Genomic DNA, 21,281 nt, shown 5'->3' with positions numbered 1-21,281 from the left:
GTTGTTGTGATCTTTAAACTCTTTGTTCTTCAAGAGCTTTCTCTGATACCAATTGTTATTCCCAAACAATCTAAATAAGAATTACAGAAGAGGGGATTGAATGGAATTTTGGCTCCTTTTCAGATTTTAAGAACTGTTCTTCTATAAATAAATAACTGTGTTTGATTTTGCAATAGTGCGGAATGAAAGTAAAATAGAAATCAAATCACAAATCAATTAAATACAAGTATTTAAAAACTTTTTGGTGGATTGAACTTTTCTACCAGAGATATATATTAAGTAGAGAACTCTGTGTTTCAAAATGAACATAGCTGCTTACAAGTTGAAGAACTAGAACTGAGAAATTCTTTACAGATTTTGCCTTATCTATTTCTCAGGTAATTGCTTACTTTCTTGGATACAATTTAACTTGCTACACTTGGTTTATATATCACCAAGTTACATGATAAAAAGATAAGATAATAAGACAAATCATATCTAGTCTAACTTTATGCTACTACACTTCTCTTTTCAGGTGCCTTGAATATCATCTATTTAGCATGGAAATAGAATTACTTCTTTTTTTCTCTAAATCCTTCAAACAGACTGCCACATTCCATTTGCATACAACCACCGCATGTGACTGTCAAGTCACTATCAACTGCTATTTTAATTTGAACATCCGTTGAAACTTCATTGAATCATCCGTTGAAACTGAGGTTGATCATCCGTTGATACTTTGGCTGATCATCCGTTAAAACTATGTAGATCATTCGTTGAAGTTTTATCTGAGCATCCGTTAAAGCTTTCTGAATTATCCGTTGAGACTATCTTCTTGACAGTTAACTCTATTTCATTTATACAAGATTACAAGGCATCAACTATTTACAATTAACCAACCTATCTTGCATATCAATCTAGTAGTCAAAATGACTTAAATATTTCACAAGGATCTAGTTCACTAAGCTATTTAAGTATGCAGAAATGTGCTACTAATCTTATTGTACATAAGCTACTCTTTCAACGGATGTCGAAATGATCATCCGTTGAGAGCTACAAAATCAGTTAATTAAAATCTACTTAGTGTTTTGTTTGAGTTAACATCAAGTACACAACATATTCCTAACAGAACCGCATTTCAGAAATTAAAAAGTACAACCCGCACCGCACTGTGCGGTTTATTAAAAATTCAAACCGCAACACGAAAATTAAAAACCGCGTTTTGCGGTGCGGATTGGTGTGGTGCGGGCGGTTTTTGCAGTTTATGCGGTTTTCTGCTCACCCCTTATGAATCAGTTACATATTTTTTTTATCCCAGATGAAAATATGTATAGATTTGTTTTAGTTCAACGTTGTTATATTGACTAATCAATTATTTTTTAATTTTGTTTTAATAAAATAAATAGACTTGCCCATGATTTTTGGAGGATTTGTTTTAGTTGAGAAAAATAAAAAAGGTAACTCGTATTATAATTGAATTTTTTTTAGATTTTTTTCTATTATAAGTTTATTACTAAAGCTAATAAAACTTTTAAATAAAGTAAAGGTAATTATGTAAAATAATTAAGAGTAATTATGTAAATTTTTTTTTTAAAAGTAATTTGGTAAAATGACCATGTACCAAAAATATGTATCGACAACTAAACTTTTAATTTTTCGTCTATTATAATATGGTATATATAGTATATATAGACATATAGATAGATTAGTTTGTTATTAGTAATTTTAATATATAATTAAAGTGAATTGCCGTGATATTTTTGGGAAAAGAGGTATTTTAGTTTGGGGAAGAAAAAGTTTATGTGTTTTACTTAAATAAATAACTTTACATATTAATTAAGTAAGGTTAATTAAGTTAAAATAATTAAATTATTAAGTAAGGATATTTAATTATAGACATATTTGTAATTATAAGTAAAGACTTCTTCCGTTAAATAAATGGTAAACAGTATCTATATTATATTATAATAACTGAAATAAGGTAGATTTTGGTATATGCTCTTTTTTTGGTTGATTTGCTTATACCCATTTATGACCGTCGAATCTTTTAATTAAGTGATCGGGATCATTTGATACAAATACTAAAATAATATACACTACTCAAGTTTTCAGGTTCGAATCCCGCCAACAACAAATATTTATATTATTATTTTATACTACTCAAATTCTTAGGTTCGAATCCTGTAAATAACAAATATTTATATTATTATCTATATACTATCCAAATTTCAGGTTAGAATCCCGCCAATAACAAATATAAATATTAATATTATTTAAAATATATTATAAGGTTCATGATTCAAATCTCATCAATTATATACTATTTTATATTAATGAAAAGAATTTATTAATATTTTTAAATAATATAAAAATATTAATAAAGAGGGTTGTAAAGGTGATATATCTAAAAGTTTGCCAAGGAAGCAAATCAAATCAGGTATCTTTAAAAGAAAACAGAATCTCGTCCTTTGGAAAACATTGGGGTTGGGGTATATAATTGTCATGTATGATGCCATATTTTTTTTGACGACCAGTATATTTTATCGATCAACACCCACTTCACAAAATATTCAAAACATTAGTTGGAACATCTCACCTATCGAAAACACTATCGATTCAAGAGGTGACAATATACAAACTGTGCTTCTGATTGCTTGTATTATCACCAAGCTATCCGACTCCGGCTGAACTGGAGACCGGTTTTTTGCTTTAATCCAACTTAACGCTTCCTTGATTGCCATAACCTCCGCAAAAACAACAGCTGCATCGGTTGTCATGTATGATGCCATATTTAAGTAGTTGTTTGATAAACGAATTATTACTTTTAAGGATAATTGGGTAAATATAAATTAAGAAGGGTAATTACGTAATTTCACCAAGTAACTAGTACTGATCGGCCGACTACAAAACTTTCATAGTATACATGTATTTACTACTCATATAAATTATTTGAACTTTTATTTTGTAATAACTAATGAATCATATAAAATTATAAAATTATTTTAAAACTTAAAAAAAACCAAAGATGTCAAACGTAATTTATTGTTTATATATCTCGTAGACTTGTATAAAATCTATTTGATTCTTTAACAAATGGAAAGGTATGAATATTAGTTTAACAAAAAAAGTTAGCTATTTAATATTTTATTTTTCATTTTAGCGAAGTCAAAAGATCAAAAGAAGAATTTATTTTAGAGTAAAATTCAAGACGTTTACATGAAAACTTTAAATTTTGCAACTTGTGTACATGTAGTTTGGTATCCGAAATTAACAAAAGATGTCCATTTTATGTACAACCGTCAATTCCATTTAACACCGTTACCGGATGCTATTTTTTAAATGTAAGATGTGCACCTAAAAATTCAAAATCGTACAATTTGTGTACCTTAGTTTAAAGCAAAAATAAAAAATTTGTATGCACTCTTTTTAAAATTATTTATTAATTTGAAATTGTATATAAAAAAGAATCAATTTAAAGTGAAAACACAAAATAAATATAAATTTTACGGGTTTAGTTATTTTATTTTGGCTCTATCTTCAACAATGTTTAATTTAGAGATGGATTAAAAGTATTATCCAATAAAAAATTTCTAACGAACCTATGTAATTTGTTTCATCAATTTATTTTAATATCTAACGAACATTATTACATTGGTCGTCACATATCATGACTCCCAATATATAAAGATATAATATATTAAATCCGACAATTTATTACACGACGTGGAATATAGGACATGGTAATACACGAAAATTTTAGTATTTATGTCTATATTTTGGGTACACGACACGAAAGTATATGAACGAAACTACACAATCGAAATTTATTTAGTGTCAATTTTGTATTTACCCTACGAGTACACGACTTATAGCGTATATATTTCTTTTAATTAAATATTAATATTTGTATTAATAGATTTAGGGGCGAGTTATTTAGTCCAAAAAACCTACGAATACTTTAGCGGTGACCCGCAAATCATGAAATTACGGTTATGTTTACCAGACTCACTTTTAAGTCATACATTTTTTCAAAAACATCATTTTCTCCGGGAAATCGTAGAATTTGTTATAGTGTACTGATTTTATTGTATACGGTAATTCGTAGGATAAATAATATTTTATTGAGTTTTGTTTACTTAATTTGTACCTTTATTTTTTTTTAATTTTTTTTTCGGTTTTAAAACTGAAATTGAATTGATTAAAATGAACTAAGGTCTTTGAAAGCGAAACCGAACTGAATTCGATCGTGCTGCATTTTAGATTTTAAAATCGAAAATTTAGGATTTTACTCAAAAATAAGCAAATGCCCAAGATATCCCTTAAAAATATGTATGTTTTTTTATTTTTAAATAATAATTGATATTTTTAAAATAAGACTTCATATTATAATATTGTATACTTCATGTTATATATATATATATATATATAGGGCTACTCCAATATAAATCAATTTAGAATAGAAACTAGGAACCAAATAATTTTTTATTAAAAATTACTTCGAAATATAACACATATGGTATGCAAATCGATCGTTGTGAGTTGTAGAAAAATACTGTGAAATCTGATTTAAAAAAACTTACGGTTTGACAGAAAAAATCAAATTAAAAACGGAGGGGAAAAGCTGAAATTAGGTGTGGGAGGGTGCAGGGTAGTTGAGTGGGGTGATTTAGGGAACCATTAGATTAAGTAGATGTAATGGCTTAGATTAACTATAAATTTCTATTTTAATTTTATTTTGTATTTTATCATTACCCTATATATATATATACTATTTATCTAAAACTGTTATATCGTAATTAGTTTATTTGGATTAGCTAGAAGGTAATGCTGAAAAATGTCAAACTTGTTGAAGCTAATTTCTCAAACAATATAAAAATCAGTATAAGAAATGTCCAAGTAATAAACCGAAGTCACTATTTCAATTAATTTCAGATTGCTGAAAAAATGTGTTCCACCCATAAGTCCATAATTAAAATACTAAAACAATTGCACTTAATCGTTTAATTCCTTGCACCGATTAAAAAAACTGTAATTAACTAGCAAAAAGAAAAAAACACATTAATTAAAAACCCACAGAGATTGATAGTACTGAGTCTCAACTTAGGAGAATCCAGATGATCCAAAACAAGCAATGAAAAGTAAAAAGCACCATAACACAACTTGAAATTAAAAGGAAAGAAAGCTTTAGCCCATTATCACCCAACCACTTGGCATCCATCCATGTAGAGCTACTAGGACCTAAATTTACCCATCGGATGATCAGTAAAATGGGTCGAAAGAAATCTGACCATCATGGAAGGGAGTAAACATTTCGAGCATGTCATCACGATCCTCATGTCCTGATGTGGTACTAGGAGCAGGAGAAAAAGGGGCAGGAGCCGGAAGAAACTGGGAGTGAGAGTAAGGGGCAGGAGCCCAAGCAGGAGGAACCTGAGTAACAGGGGCAGGAGCCGGAGCAGTAGGAATCTGAGTAACAGTGGCAGAAAGCCGAGTGGGGAAAACTTGAGGAACCGGAGCAGAAACCATAGAGGGAAAAACCAGGGGAACATATGTGGAAGTATTTTCAAGCAGTCCGATCGGACTCTGAGCAGGAGCTGGAGCAGGGAAAACCAGAGAAACAGGAAGAGGCGCCAAAGCAGAGAGATCCTGAGGAACAGTGGCAAGAGCCGGACTAGGAAAAGCCTGATGATCAGGAGCCGGAGCAGAAAGAAGCTGAGGAAAAGGTGCTGAAGAATCTTCAAGCATCCAATTCTCAATCGATGTCAGGCGAGAGATTCCAGTGTCATTGTAAACGCTCTTCTCCTCAGTATTTTGTGGACTAGTAGTCATCAAGTTCCCTCCTGTTGCATTCTTAAACCTCTTTTCATAGTAGGCCTTTAGGTAGTCCAATCCAATAGTAACAGAATCTCCATTTTTAGAGCCTTCATGGTTCTTTTCTCTCTCATCACCAAAGCTATTAACTGTACCCAGCTTCTTCTTCAGATGGGTATGCCAGTAGTACTTGATGTCACTATCTGTCCTAGTAGGCAGGTGTTTAGCTATGGAAGCCCATCTACACGTATATGCGACCAAAAAAATTTAGCATTGTTATTTCCATTAACATTAAAATATACATTTAAAGAAAGAATAATACATTCCAATCGGGTCAATATTGTTTATAGAAATCTTTTTTTTGTACAAATGCACATTTTGTCTCATACTTGTAATTGTATAGACTTAAATCTGAATCTGAATTTATATTTTCGATATCATAAATAAGATTTTTTAAATACTTGTTTAAAATAATTAGGGGCCTTTTCAGAATTTTTTTTATAAAAGAGATAGGCCAATAAATTCATCTTTTAATTGTCCCGGAGCCCGTACCGGTTTCCAAGGATAGCTTGATGACGGATAATCATCATGTCTTCCGCAGGAGTGAAGTTTCCGCGTTTTATACCAGGCCGTAGATAATTCTTCCACCTCAATCTGCAGCTTTTACCACACCTCTGCAACCCTGTCAAATCACATAAAATGTACATAACTGATCAGGATATATAAGTAGACAAAAACTCACAAAGTGAACCATAAAAATTAAGAGTGATACAATAGAAAAAAAAGAAAGTAATGTAAACATCAAAACATCATCTTTATGTTTCAAAGAAAAGAATTTCTACTTCTACAAGGACTATCGGATGATCTTGTTTTTCATTTATTTCGTACAATTTTTACATATATTTCAACAAATTATTGTATTAAAATAATTAAAGACTATATACATATATATACCAGCATTTTTAGGAACAAGTCTCCAATTGCCTGGACCGTGATCTTGAATGTAAGACACCAATGTGATGTCTTCTTCAGGACTCCACAGTCCTCTCTTTGGCTCTCCCATTCTTTCAGCAACAGGTGGCCTCTCCATCTATCTCTTTTCCTTCTCTCTTAATATATAGAATATGTGTATATATATGTAAGAGACGTGAGAAGCTCTTTTGTACAGAATGAGTGGCAGAGTGGGTATTTATACCAATGGAAGATACTCGGGTAATAACTTCTCGCTGATTACCTACTAACCATACAAAATCTACTTTAATATTTTTAACAAAAAGTCAGCAACTAAATTTCTTTTTAGATAATTTTATCCCCCTCTATAAATCACCATTAATATCACGTTGAAAAGTGCTACCTCCGTTTCATTTTAATTTAACTAATATTTGACTTTTTGACACGGTTTTGAGGTGTAAAATTGTTATAGTTAAACTTGGTAATATTCTCTAGTTCTTAAATCAAATATAATTTAGAGTCTAAATTTCTATTTGATAGAAAGATTTGAAATAAAATTTACTGTATGTAAAAGCGTGACTTTCTACACCTCAATATACGTGTCAAAAACTTCAATTAAATGGTACGGTGAAAGTGATAAACAGTTGCATATTCAATTTGAATATCTTTATACCAAATTATATTAGATGAATATTCAACGGGGTACCATTGTACTATTGACTTTTAAAGTTGGTGCGATTACTTTTTTCAATCCTACATGTGAAGTTGGGGTACGTTTAAACTTTTAATTCTACTAACAGTACCTTTCTTTTAGTAAAACGCCCGAGAAACGTATGAGGATACCATGACATATAAGAGTAAAAAACAACATTTGTCAGACTAGCCACGGAAGTCACGAGTACAGTGATAACATAGGGAGCAAAAATGTCCAAACAAGATACTCATCAGTTTTAACATATTTTCAAAATACAAAGAATAATATTTTAAGTTTCCATCTATCATAAATATTTCTCAACTTAATCATCTGAAGATTACTTGCCTATTCAAAATTTCCGAATACTTAAACCTGTAATTGTCCATAAGTTTCGGATAGTCAATCAACCTAAACTAAAACACCTTCTCCTTTTATTTTACATGTCTCAGCTTGACATCGAGCTCTCAACCTATTCACTAAAATACGATTAATACAATTTACATCTCACGAATACATACATCTCACGAATACATAATAAACTTAAATCACCACTCATATAAATTACTCAATTCAAGTTATAATACATTTCACTTTTCTTCGAAATGCATTACAAACTTAATAAACCCTCTTTATTAATTAATTTGAATTAACAATTCAATTCATTAAAATCACAATAACAATAAGTTTCCCATCATTATGAATTATCTTTCGTACTTACTCATAATTGTTTGTAAAAGTGAATTTTTATTACCTATTTTGTGAAAGTACATAGTTGATTGAGGAAAGAAGGCAAAAAATGTTGGATGGAATATTATATGAGGGTCATATAGGTACTTTCTAAGATCTTATAATGTTTGACCGGAAGGTATTGTAAATTTAGAAAAGTAAAAATATAGAGAAATGATAGGTACCCAAAATCGGTTCCCAAAACTGTTCCAAAATGCCACGTGACATTTTGATTGGTCACCTCACAATCAATAAGATTGACACCATGCATTCATATCAATATCTCCAAATAAAATAGTCCAAATGACACATCACCAATGCCACATCATTTTGGAACTATTTTTTGAACCCAATTTTGGGTCTCTGGCACTACTCAAAGATATATGTCAAAAACGTAGTGGTGCCAACTACAAAAGTCAATAATACATTGATACTATAGATAATATGTATCATAAAAAAAAAGTATAAACCATTTTTGGTTAAGTATGTACTCCTCGACTAACTCAATCAATATTCGTTAATAGAAATTAGGGCCGAACTAAACTGTTAGTTAAAATCGTCCGGTTCGATAAACTCGTCCGATAAGTTTATCAAACTCGAGTTCGAACAACGTTTCTTGTCCGATAATCTTTACAAACCGATACGAACTTTTAAGGTGTTTGACTCAAGTTCGGTTCGTGTTACGTTTGAGTTGGGTTCGTTCGTCAAGCTCGAGAATAGGTATCAATAAAACAAAGTATAAACCATTTTTGGTTAAGTATTTACTCCTTGACTGACTCAACCAATACTCATATTGAGTAAAGTTCTATAAAGACCGCCTTTTTGTTGGAGATCTTGGAGACCACTTATGTTCTTCAAGTAAAATCTTGCATAAAAACATTGCAAAACTTATTATTTTGAGAATCATGTTACGCAAAGATCATTATTTAATTTAAAATGTTGAATATCATATATGTACTGCATGAATAACATTACAAAATATTTATTTTTACGAAACATGTTTAGCTTGCAAAACATTTTTTCAGTTTGTTGAACATACACATTCTACTTATTAAACTTAAAAGATCTTCAACAATTTTAATGAATTAGTGATATTCGTAGAACATACTTCACAAAATAATATATTTTATAGTGTTTAGATTGCAGAAAATAAGTGATCTCCGAGGTCTATAATGAAATAGGGGTCTCCATGGAACTTTACTCATATATATATATATTTATTGAAAAATAATTTTAAATTTTATTTAATGTAAAAAATTGTAGCCAACTTTTAATTAAATAAAATTTCATTAATAAAATATGTATTTGAAATAATTAAAAATATTATTAATAGACATTATTAATAATACATATATTATTTATACATATAATATTATAGTTATACTATTTTTTCGAACCGAACTCGAGCTTGACGAACGGACCGAAATCAAGCCTAACTCGAACCGAACTCGAGTCGAACACCTTAAAAATTCAATTATGTTTTTTAAGATTATCGGATAAGGATAAGAAACGGTGTTCGAACTCGAGTTCGATAAGCTTATCGGACGAACTTGACGAACGAACCCAACTCAAACGTAACACGAACCGAACTTGAGTCAAACACCTTAAAAGTTCGTATCGGTTTGTAAAGATTATGGGACAAGAAACGTTGTTCGAACTCGAGTTTGATAAACTAATCGGACGAGTTTATCGAACCGGACGATTTTAACTAACAGTTCAGTTCGGCCCTAATTTCTATTAACGAATATTGGTTGAGTTAATCGAGGAGTACATACTTAACCAAAAATGGTTTATACTTTTTTTTATGATACATATTATCTATAGTATCAATGTATTATCGACTTTTGTAGTTGGCACCAATACGTTTTTGACATATATTTTTGAGTAGTGCTAGAGACCCAAAATTGGGTCCAAAAAATAGTTCCAAAATGATGTGACATTGGTGATGTGTCATTTGGACTATTTTATTTGGAGATATTGATGTGAATGCATGGTGTCAATCTTATTGATTGTGAGGTGACCAATCAAAATGTCACGTGGTATTTTGGAACGGTTTTGGGAACCGATTTTGGGTACCTATCATTTCTCTATATCTTTACTTTTCTAGATTTATAATACCTTCCAGTAAAACATTATAAGGTCTTAGAAAGTACCTATATGACCATCATATCATATTCCATCCAACATTTTTTGCCTTCTTTCCTCAATCAACTATGTACTTTCACAAAATAGGTAAAAAAATCACGTTTAAAAACAATTATGAGCAAGTACGAAAGATAATTCATAATGATGGGAAACTTATTGTTATTGTGATTTTAATGAATTGAATTGTTAATTCAAATTAATTAATAAAGAGGGTTTATTAAGTTTGTAATGCATTTCGAAGAAAAGTGAAATGTATTATAACTAGAATTGAGTAATTTATATGAGTGGTGATTTAAGTTTATCATGTATTCATGAGATGTAAATTGTATTAATCATATTTTAGTGAATAGGTTGAGAGCTCGATGTAAAGTTGAGACATGTAAAATAAAAGTAGAAGGTGTTTTAGTTTAGGTTGATTGACTATCCGAAACTTATGGACAATTACAGGTTTAAGTATTCGGAAATTTTGAATAGGCAGGTAATCTTCAGATGATTAAGTTGAGAAATATTTATGATAGATGGAAACTTAAAATATTATTCTTTGTATTTTGAAAATTTGTTAAAACTGATGTGTATCTTGTTTGGACATTTTTGCTCTCTATGTTATCACTGTACTCCGTGACTTTTGTGGCTAGTCTGACAATTGTTGTTTTTTACTCTTATATGTCATGGTATCCTTATACGTTTAACGTTTCTCGGACGTTTTACTAAGAGAAAGGTACTGTTAGTAGAATTAAAAGTTTAAACGTACCCCAACTTCACATGTAGGATTGGAAAAAGTAATCGCACCAAATTTAAAAGTCAATAGTACAATGGTATCCCGTTGAATATTCATCTAATATATTTTGGTATAAAGATATTCAAATTGAATATGCAACTGTTTATCACTTTCACCGTACCATTTAATTGAAGTTTTTTGACACGTATATTGAGGTGTAGAAAGTCACGCTTTTACATACAGTAAATTTTATTTCAAATCTTTCTATCAAATAGAAATTTAGACTCTAAATTATATTTGATTTAAGAACTAGAGAATATTACCAAGTTTAACTATAACAATTTTACACCTCAAAACCGTATCAAAAAGTCAAATATCAGTTAAATTAAAATGAAACGGAGGTAGCACTTTTCAATGTGATATTAATGGTGATTTATAGAGGGGGATAAAATTATCTAAAAAGAAATTTAGTTGTTGACTTTTTGTTAAAAATATTAAAGTAGATTTTGTATGGTTAGTAGGTAATCAGCGAGAAGTTATTACCCGAGTATCTTCCACTGGTATAAATACCGACTCGGCAACTCATTCCTTACAAAAAAGCTAGGATGCTCGGACTCGTTTGGAAGGATCCGACACGGACACGGATCGGGGTGTCTGACTCTTTGAAATTCAAAATTAATGACTCGGGGACACGTTTAAAAAGGATCGAACACGGGGATTTGGACACGGGGTTCGTGGATCAATTTGAGGATCCCTTTTTAATTATAAATATTTATTAAAAATACATATATATTCTAGCCACTATATAGATTAATAATTCATCCAAACTCTAAATTTGATCATGATTTTTTTGCTTTTACCTATAACTATAACCATATTTTATTAAAACATAAATATTTAAATAAATTTATGAAATTAAAATATGAAAATGACGAAATAATAAGACAAGTACATGCTTTGTTTGATATTAATATAGGTGATGGAAGATTGTATAGAAGTAGGACCCGCAACAATAATATAGAAGATGTGTTTAGTATTTTCTATTGCTTTGTACAGCTTTTGTACAGCTGTAAGTTTCAATCGGTCTAATCTCTCTTACAATTATTGGTACCACAACAACCCAGCCCAACAACCCTCCTCCTCCTTTGACTTTTCTGCATAAGAACATATACATACAGAATATGTATACATACGCGAATATGTACATCATGTGTATACCATCAACTACATAAATGAAACATCATCATTCTTCTTTTCACTATTACGGCCGCCGGAATAAAACATATAGGTTCGCCGGAAACCACGAACCGAGTCATCGTTTTTCTTCTCTCTTCTAGTCGTCTTCTTCCCCAGCCCTATTTTCTTCTTCCCTTCCCTTCTTGGCAAGCCATCTTTCTCCTTCCTTTCCTTGACTCGCCGGAATTTTATCGCCGGCGGCCGTGTTCAGATTTCAACGGCAGGATCGGACCCGGATTCCGTGTCCGTACCCGGGTCGTGTCGTGTCGACACGGGTACGACAGGGTAAACAGGCGAGTCCGAGCATCACAGCAAAAAAGCTTCTCACGTCTCTTACATATATATACACATACTCTATATATTAAGAGAGAAGGAAAAGAGATAGATGGGGAGGCCACCTGTTGCTGAAAGAATGGGAGAGCCAAAGAGAGGACCGTGGAGTCCTGAAGAAGACATCACATTGGTGTCTTACATTCAAGATCACGGTCCAGGCAATTGGAGACTTGTTCCTAAAAATGCTGGTATATATATGTATATAGTCTTTAATTATTTTAATACAATAATTTGTTGAAATATATGTAAAAATTGTACGAGATAAATGAAAAACAAGATTTTCCGATAGTCCTTGCAGAAGTAGAAATTCTTTTCTTTGAAACATAAAGATGATGCTTTGATGTTTACATTACTTTCTTTTTTTCTATTGTATAACTCTTCATTTTTATGGTTCACTTTGTGAGTTTTTGTCCTCTTATATATCCTGATCAGTTATGTACATTTTATGTGATTTGACAGGGTTGCAGAGGTGTGGTAAAAGTTGCAGATTGAGGTGGAAGAATTATCTACGGCCCGGTATAAAAGGCGGAAACTTCACTCCTGCGGAAGACATCATGATTATCCGTTATCAAGCTATCCTTGGAAACCGAAATCAAGCCTAATACGAACCGAACTCGAGTCGAACACCTTAAAAGTTCGTTTCTATTTTTTAAGATTATCGGATAAGGATAAGAAACGGTGCTCGAACTCTAGTTCGATAAGTTTATCGGACGAGCTTAACGAACAATTCAGTTTGTTTACAACCCTAATTTATATTAACAAATATGAGTAAAGTTCACAAACAGTTCGTGTTAGTTCGTGTTCGGTTTGGTTTGATATGTTCGCGAACAGTTCGTGTTCGATTCGAATATTACTGAACTCGAGTTCGAACAAGAAATTTTGTCCCGTAAGATTACCGAAAAAGGTTCGGTCCATTAAGATTTTGTTTGAGTTCGTTAAAAGTTCATCTGAGTTCGGTTGGTTTACAATTCTAATAATAATTGGTCAACATGTGGGACCTAAATTTTCAAATAATGGAAATTGCATTTATACTTTTTCATGTCAGACTTCTAAGAACAAATTAAATACTTATACAAATAACAAAACAACGGGGGAGAGATAAAAAAGATGCAGGGTGGTTTGTCTGCTTGGTTAGTCCAGCATGGACTAATTCATACATCTTTGGGTTTTGATTATCAAGGAATAAAAACTTTACAAATAAAACCGGGGGATTGGCATTCCATTGCTGTCAATATATATATATATACACATACATACATATATATGGTTACAATTATCTACGCTCCCAATGTGCCATGATGTAGCACCAGGTGGACTGTTAGCTAGTGTGTATCATCTTACGAGAATATAGTATGGCGTGGATCAACCAGAACAAGTATGCATACAAGTATTTCCCCCTAGGAAGAATCCCTCGAATTCCGTCTATTTTTTACATTTAGAAAAGTGTAGATTTTTAAGAACGGGATTATTTTGATATGTTTGGAAAATCTTACGATAATCATCCACGTTTGAAACGCATCTTAATGCCAGAAAGTTGGATAGGATGGCCTTTATGTTAGGATTATATTGCCCCCAATTTTTATGAAATACAAGATGCCCATTGAAAAATAAGAAACTCTTAGTCACTTATTAAAAATATACATATAACTATATAGATTACATATATTAATATTTATATTAAAGTTGAAAGACAATATGACTATGTCCGTCTTTACTCAAAATAAAATAAATAACATGTTGGTCCTTGGTGGGTAAAGGGGAGTTATGAACTTTAAGTATTTTATTACAACTAGTTAATTTACGAACTTATTGTTCATCGGTTAATACATGTCGACTAGACTTGGTGACGTTTTAAATAATACATTTATGCTATTTCATATAACATATTTAATATAAAATAAATTATAAACATTATATTAAATTCAACTTTAATGTATAAAAATTGATACATGTATAGGGTAATATGCATATATACAATTTGTTCATAAAACAAGACATGATAAAATATATATGGATCTCTATAATTTGAAAATACAGGTGCCACATGTTGACCAATTTCTATTAATCGTATTTGCTTGGGTTAGTCAAAGAGTAGTTACTTAACCAAAAGATGGTTTGTACTTTAATACCAATATTATAATTTTATTTTTACTACGATCTAAAGAGTTAAAAGTTTAAAAATTAAACGATGAGCCAAACATTGATTAATATGTTTCCACAAAAATCGAAGGTCCATCCGAAAAAAGATAATTTTGCCAAAACTAATAAAACATATAGTTTACATATAAACGGTAAAGATTTACTTTTCAAAATCGGTCTCTTTTGGCAAGGGAATTTTTTCATGAACTTAAAAAAGTATTGCTTTTCACTTTCAAGAAAGAAATAATTTGGTTTTCTATTGGTGTTGAGATGTCAAAATTTTTGCCTAAGGAATCATGGTGAGTATCACTATGATAAGAAATGAGATTTTATATTAAAGACACATGGGCAATATAAAGGTAGTATCTATGAATAGAGTTCCAGATATAGAAATGCGGTATGCTATGCATTCTCTTCCTATTGGCCGAAGGTAAATAGTAAACAAAAGGGATTTTTCAATTTATTTTCTTGATAAACCTTTCAGATTAATGACATCTTATTTTATTGTTTCTCACACTACAATAATGAAGAGAGTTAACCTCCTGCTGACACTAGAACTTGGTAATGGTAATACAACATACCTTGCAAATCTTAAATGGTGTCATTCAAAGTTGTATTCATGTGTCTTCAAATACTTAATATTGTCCTCATGTTTCTCGAGACTAGATATTTCTTTTTCAAAGCATCCTGCAATATTGAATATAACAAAGTATTCAATTATAGCAGAGAATTCAATTATAATAGACAAAAGCACAAACACATATAATATGAACTTGGAGATAACATATTGAACTCTCATTTTTGTATCACCAAGTGCTTCCCCGACAAGATTGTCCCATTTTCCAGTTCACACTTATCAGTAGTATCATACCCACCCATCACGATCCACAAGTACGAAAGCTAATGAATTTCGGGCGGTTGGGACATTTTTCTGCTTCAAAAATTATATGATCAAGTATCCAGTTAATATTTAATAAGATGATGAAATACAATCAGTGCAGGCTCAAATTAACACAATTCGGCATTTTGGCCATTGTTTCAATAGAAAAGCCTCGCAGAGGCATTCCGGTAGTCCGGAACTCCTACCATTAAAATTAATTGTTGAGCGACAAGGTAAACAAGCTTTTCCATACAAGCAGGAAGACACACAAAATTCATACAAATTCAATGCATGCCACACGCACAACTAAAACAAACCTTTAGTACCTATAATATTTAGGTGAAAGGGTTTGAACTCCCAACTTTTGTTGTCCCAATAAGTTATCGTCCAAACATTTATAGCCTTTAGCAAGGCTAGTAACTTAACCGAACAAAGTTCTAATTATAATTTTAAATACGATTTTTATGTAGCCACATATTAACCAATATTTGGTGTGTAGTTTAAATATTAGATTCTAATTTTTAGATCATAACGAAAAAAATAAAAATACTAATACATTATAATACAAACCATTTTTTTCATTTTTTTCAGTTAAATTTCTAATCTTTTACTAACCCAACCTATATTAAGAATTGGTTGTGGGACCTCAATTTTCAAATTAAGGAATTTTCATTTATCATGTTTGACTTGTATTGAATAAATTACATACCAGCATATAATTATATAAGTTACATATGTCGACATTTTAATACTATAATCAACTTAATACAATATGTTTGTCGTTGCATGGTACAATGGTTGTTATGAGCTTTAAATATTCTATTTAAACTAGTAATTTTACAAATTTAACTATTTATCTATTTACATCTATGTATGAGAGTTGCCAAACCTATAAATGGTTTACATGTGCTGTGTCATATAATCTATGTATATTATTGTTATACAAATAAAACTCTCATTAGAGTAACAAATAAATATTGTATTAGATCCTAATATTTTATTTATATTATGATTTCAGATATATACAAATGTAAACAAATTACTATAGTATAATGATATTTTGATTATGATGTTTAATATATTAAAATACATTACTTAATTAATACAAATAAATATATTATGAAAAATAAAAGTCATAGAAAACTAAAGTAAATCGAGCATCAAGTTATAAGGTAGAGATATCAGTCGTCCATTCGTCCATTACCCAATTATGATAAATTAATTGTATGTTAATAATATTAAAGTATTACTTAGAAGGTACTTTGAAGTATTAAAATTAGAATAATATATGATCTTATTTGTAAAAAGTGTTTGGGAAAAAATCAAAAAACATGTACAAAATAGTAAGCTACAAGTGTTACTATTTAAGCTACAATTTGATATCTAAATGACTTAATTACCCATAAGGGTGATAAATCTGCATAAAAGTTATGGATATTAAGTAATACACATATCAAAATGAAGCTTATTGATCAATTCCCAAAAATAATTGTAAAGGAAGTAAGGAAATGGTTGGGGTATAATTTACTAGGACGGAGGGACGGGCTGACTTGTAGTAGTCTTTTAGATCATACATGAAATTCAGACAAAATTTAATACATATAAAGGTTATTTTGCAAATACAGATTGTTACAGATGTGTCAATAAATTTTCAACCAAATTCTTATAAACTTGACCAAGTCCTTGAGTTCAAGCTTGGTGCCATCTCTTCCCCACCGCTTATCTTATCTTCTCTCTCCATACGTGGGTATATAATATATTAAGAATTATATGATATAAATTATATCCAATATATACTGAAATGTTTATTTCAAAACCCTATAATTTAAGTCAAACTTTAGTTAATTTAACAAAAATTTAATTTACGATGATATAGATATAATATACTATCACCAAGAAACTTAAAATTAAATATATAGAACATTAATTTGATATTATACGTATAAAACTAATATTAACAGAAACTTAAATATCATTCTTAAAAGTACATTTATACATAAACAATGATCAAGACAATTGAAAATGATTTACTCTCCAAAATCAATCTATTTGGTCAAAGGGAACCTTAGTTTTTGATCCATAACATTTGGCGCCGTCTGTGGTAAAGCACAACAACAACCATGGCGAGAACACGGAGAGGAAGCAGCGTCCTAGAAGGAGAAACACCAGCGGGGACAACCCAAACGATTTCATCAACCGTGGAGGTACCTCCGCATTCAACCTATGTCGCCACCCAAGGAGGAGCCCAGGTAGAGGCAACTGAACCTCAACCCCAAGGGACGATTCCCCCGGCTCCTCAAGGTACGAATCCCCAACTTCAACAACTACATACACCTGTAAATTCTCGACTCGTTGGGTATGAGTATTCAACTGTTGTGACCACTAACCCCCCTTATGGGATGCCCCTTTACCCCGAGGTTGAAGGAAGTGGACATGCTGAACGGAGTGAAGGACGAGGGCGAACACCCCCCTACATACAAGGTTTGGCTCCTATCCCAGAGGATCAGGAATTTTCTGGTCCTTACACTGAGAGAGACTCTGAATCTTTAGATGATGAAGTGGCCCCAGGAAGGAGACGTGCTGGCAAAGAGCCAATGACTGATGGTAATCAACGTCCTAGGAGCACCCGAGGGGTGAATCCCCAAGAAGTGCAGGAGAGAATCAAGGCCCACGAGGCTGAGATTCAAAGGCTGAAGCGCGACTTGGAGCGCACCAGGCTCCCAGACTCCCATTACCACCTAGGGGGAGAAATCATCCTCCAATTATAGACCTGGATGGTCCGTCACAAAGAAGGACTGTAGTATCAAGAGTTGATCCAAGCAATCTTCTTCCCCTTGGAGATCCTGATGATTCTACTCCACCATTCACTGAAGAGATAATGAATCTCGAGGAAGTTCAAGATGCCCATTATCAAAGCTTATGATGGCATGGGAGATCCCGCTAATCATGTCAGGACATTCTCTAATGCACTGTTGTTGCAGCCCGTGAATGACGCTATTAAGTGTCGTGCCTTTCCTCAAACCCTGTCGGGGATAGCTCAAAGATGGTAAAGTCGTTTGCCCCCAAACTCTATTGGGTCCTTCAGAGAATTAAGTCAGGCTTTTATTAAGCAATTCATCAGCGGAAGAGTGCATGAAAAAAAGTTCAGCATCCCTCACGAGCATTGTGCAGGGAGCGAAGGAATCCTTGAGAGACTGCCTGAATCGTTTCACAAAGGAAGTTTTAAAAGTCCCGGACCTTGATGACAAGGTAGCCATGATAACACTGCAGCAGGGAACTAGGGATGAGTTCTTCAAGATGTCCTTGGTCAAGCGCCCCCTGAAAGCATGTTGCAGCTCCAAGATAGGGCCGGGAAGTACATCAAAATAGAGGACCCACTATTCCTTTTCCTTAACTTCCTTCTCTTTGTCCCCTTTATCACATTCTGTGTTTAGAGGTATAGTATCTTCCTTTTCCCTAAATTCTGGGATTTTTTCCTAATTTTTTGGAATTTTCCCTTAATTCTGGGATTTTTTCCTAATTTTTTGGAATTTTCCCTTAATTCTGGGATTTTTTCCTTTAATTTTCTGGGATTTTTTCCTTAATTTTCCGGAATTTTCCTTTAATTCCGGAATTTTTTCCTTTTTCTTCTTTTCTTTTTCTTTTTCTCTTCCCTTTTTTTTCTTTTTTTTAATACCTGTTTCGACCAGGAATCCTGTTCGACCAGAATCCTTATCGAATTATCCCTCATATTGCCCAGGTCGAAGCCCTTTCGAGCAATGCATTCGAGCAGGAATCCTGGACGAATTTCGGCCAGGATTTTTATCCATTTTTTGTTTTTTTAAAATCCTCCCCTTTTCGACCAGGATTTTAACCCTTTCCGTCAGGATCCATTTTTTTGACTGAATTAAACCCTCTTTTTTAACCCTAATCGAAGCTCTTTCAACCTCAAATATTTCGACCAGAAATCAAATAGAAATTCTGGTCGAATTGGGTCAGATTCTGGTCGATTTATCCCTGGTCGAAGGCATTTTCGACCTGAAATTTAATAAGAATTCTGATCGAATAGGATCAGGATTTTTATATGTTTTTTGGCCCATTTTTTCTCTGGGCTTTTCTTTTGGGCCAACCCCTTACTGGGCTTCTTTTAATGGGCCTTCTTCTAATTTGGACCATGCTCGACTTTTTATATTCCAAGGCCCAATAAGATCTGGTTTTATATTTTCTAACTTGGGCCTTTTTGCTAGGCCTTTCAAACATTTGGGCTTCCTTGGGCCCATTTTTTTTACAGGCTTTTCAATTGGGCCCCTTGTTTTTCCTGGTTTTTGTAGATAATGCTCATATATATTTTCTTCCAGATTTGGGACCCTGGTGCAGGGCTTTGATTTGAATATTTGGGCCCTTATCTGGACTTGATTTATTTCCAGGCCCAACAAGACTTAATTTTATTATTTCTCCTCAAACGGGCCTTTTTATTGGGCTTTTATAATCCCAGGCCTGGCAAAATTTGGGCTGGACCTTCATTCTTAAAAGCCCACATTCCAGAATTTTCTAGAATTTCTGAGTTTTTTCTGGATTCTTCCAGAATTTTCAAAATTACTGTATTAACTTCAGTTTTTTACTTAAATTTTTCCAAGAATTCCCTAGAACATTCCAGAATCTTCTTGTTTTTGGGCCTAAATGGGCTTTATTAAGGCCCAACTTGCCTTCCTTTTGGCTATATAAGGGTGAGTTGAGAGTATGATTTCCTCACACTTCTCATTTCATTTTTCACTCAACTCCAATCTCTTCTATCCTCCCCACTCTCAATATTCCTCTCCTTAGAGTTTTCCGGCCAACTCCCTAGCCTTTTCCAGCCTTCTTCAAGTTTCAAAACTTCCTTCCTCCTCCATTAATGGCAGACAAGGGTGCTGAGAGAGCGGTCAAGATTGCCTCAGCTTCGAAACGAGGTAACGATATTAGAATCCGCTCTTCTTACATGTCTTTACTTGATATGATCAACCCTAGAGGGGATGAATACCCCTCTAATGCAAATCTTGACTCTTTTGATTACTGCAACACTTGGCATAATATAGATTAAGATAAGTTAAACGCACGTTATAATGTTCGTCCCCCCTTTAGACTAGTTCCAGTTGACGGTGGCAATCGCACTTGTCACTGTAAGCCCAACACTCTTTTTTGTTTACACAGATGCCCTTAATGCTGGGCTTAGGTTTCCTTTTCATCCTTTTATCCCCCACTTTTAGCAGACTTGCAGATTAACCCCTGTCAGCTTTCTCCAAATGCCTGGAGGAACATTTTCCTTTATCAGTAGCAGTTTTTAGGAAAATCTTCCAGTGTTATAACAGTTCTTCGAGTATCTGTGGTTGGGTCTACATTAAACAAAGGCCCAAGTGTAAGCATATTTTTAATAGTGCCTTCATTCCCGACAATAACCAACATTGAAGGAGTAGTTTTGTCGGGTTAAGGTGGGAGAATGGGGACTGGGGAACCCTCTTCAGATCTTCCTTCGGGAAGGTTAGCGATGGTAGCCTCAAATTCATTCACCTAACCCCCGAGGAAACTATCATTTATGATGAGCTCACTCGGGATGATGGTGCCACTATCAGCTGGACTCTTTTAGAGAAGTTTTCCCTTATTCATGTGGGGCTATCCTCAGTTTCTCAACAGGGTATTTTTCTTCTCTTCTC

The 21,281-nt window shown here is 32.6% G+C and overlaps 1 protein-coding gene across 13 annotated transcripts in view; it reads right to left on the bottom strand.

Moving 5' to 3' along the window:
* Positions 1–4,876: 4,876 nt before the first annotated feature.
* The window catches only part of LOC141711529 (transcription factor MYB15-like), a 31,272-nt gene continuing 14,867 nt past the window's right edge, over positions 4,877–21,281 (bottom strand). For 5 of the 13 annotated variants that reach the window (XM_074514032.1, XM_074514031.1, XM_074514037.1 and 2 more), the window contains 4 exons: positions 15,314–15,663; positions 6,745–7,024; positions 6,343–6,472; positions 4,877–6,031 (listed from right to left, as the gene is read on the bottom strand). In XM_074514032.1, coding sequence (XP_074370133.1) covers positions 5,239–6,031; positions 6,343–6,472; positions 6,745–6,880 — 1,059 coding nt within the window. In that variant the 5' untranslated portion in view covers positions 6,881–7,024; positions 15,314–15,663 and the 3' untranslated portion in view covers positions 4,877–5,238. Of the gene's footprint in view, positions 6,032–6,342; positions 6,473–6,744; positions 7,025–12,812; positions 13,134–15,313; positions 15,667–17,676; positions 21,272–21,281 lie in introns of those variants that run through there. The other 8 variants (XM_074514033.1, XM_074514035.1, XM_074514040.1 and 5 more) reach the window with 6 other exon arrangements.

The sequence above is a fragment of the Apium graveolens genome, chromosome 3 (assembly GCF_009905375.1).
Source record: "Apium graveolens cultivar Ventura chromosome 3, ASM990537v1, whole genome shotgun sequence".
In the NCBI taxonomy this organism is placed as follows: Eukaryota; Viridiplantae; Streptophyta; class Magnoliopsida; order Apiales; family Apiaceae; genus Apium; species Apium graveolens.
The sequence above is the reverse complement of the archived record's forward strand: the minus strand, read 5'-3'. Positions and strand labels throughout refer to the sequence as shown.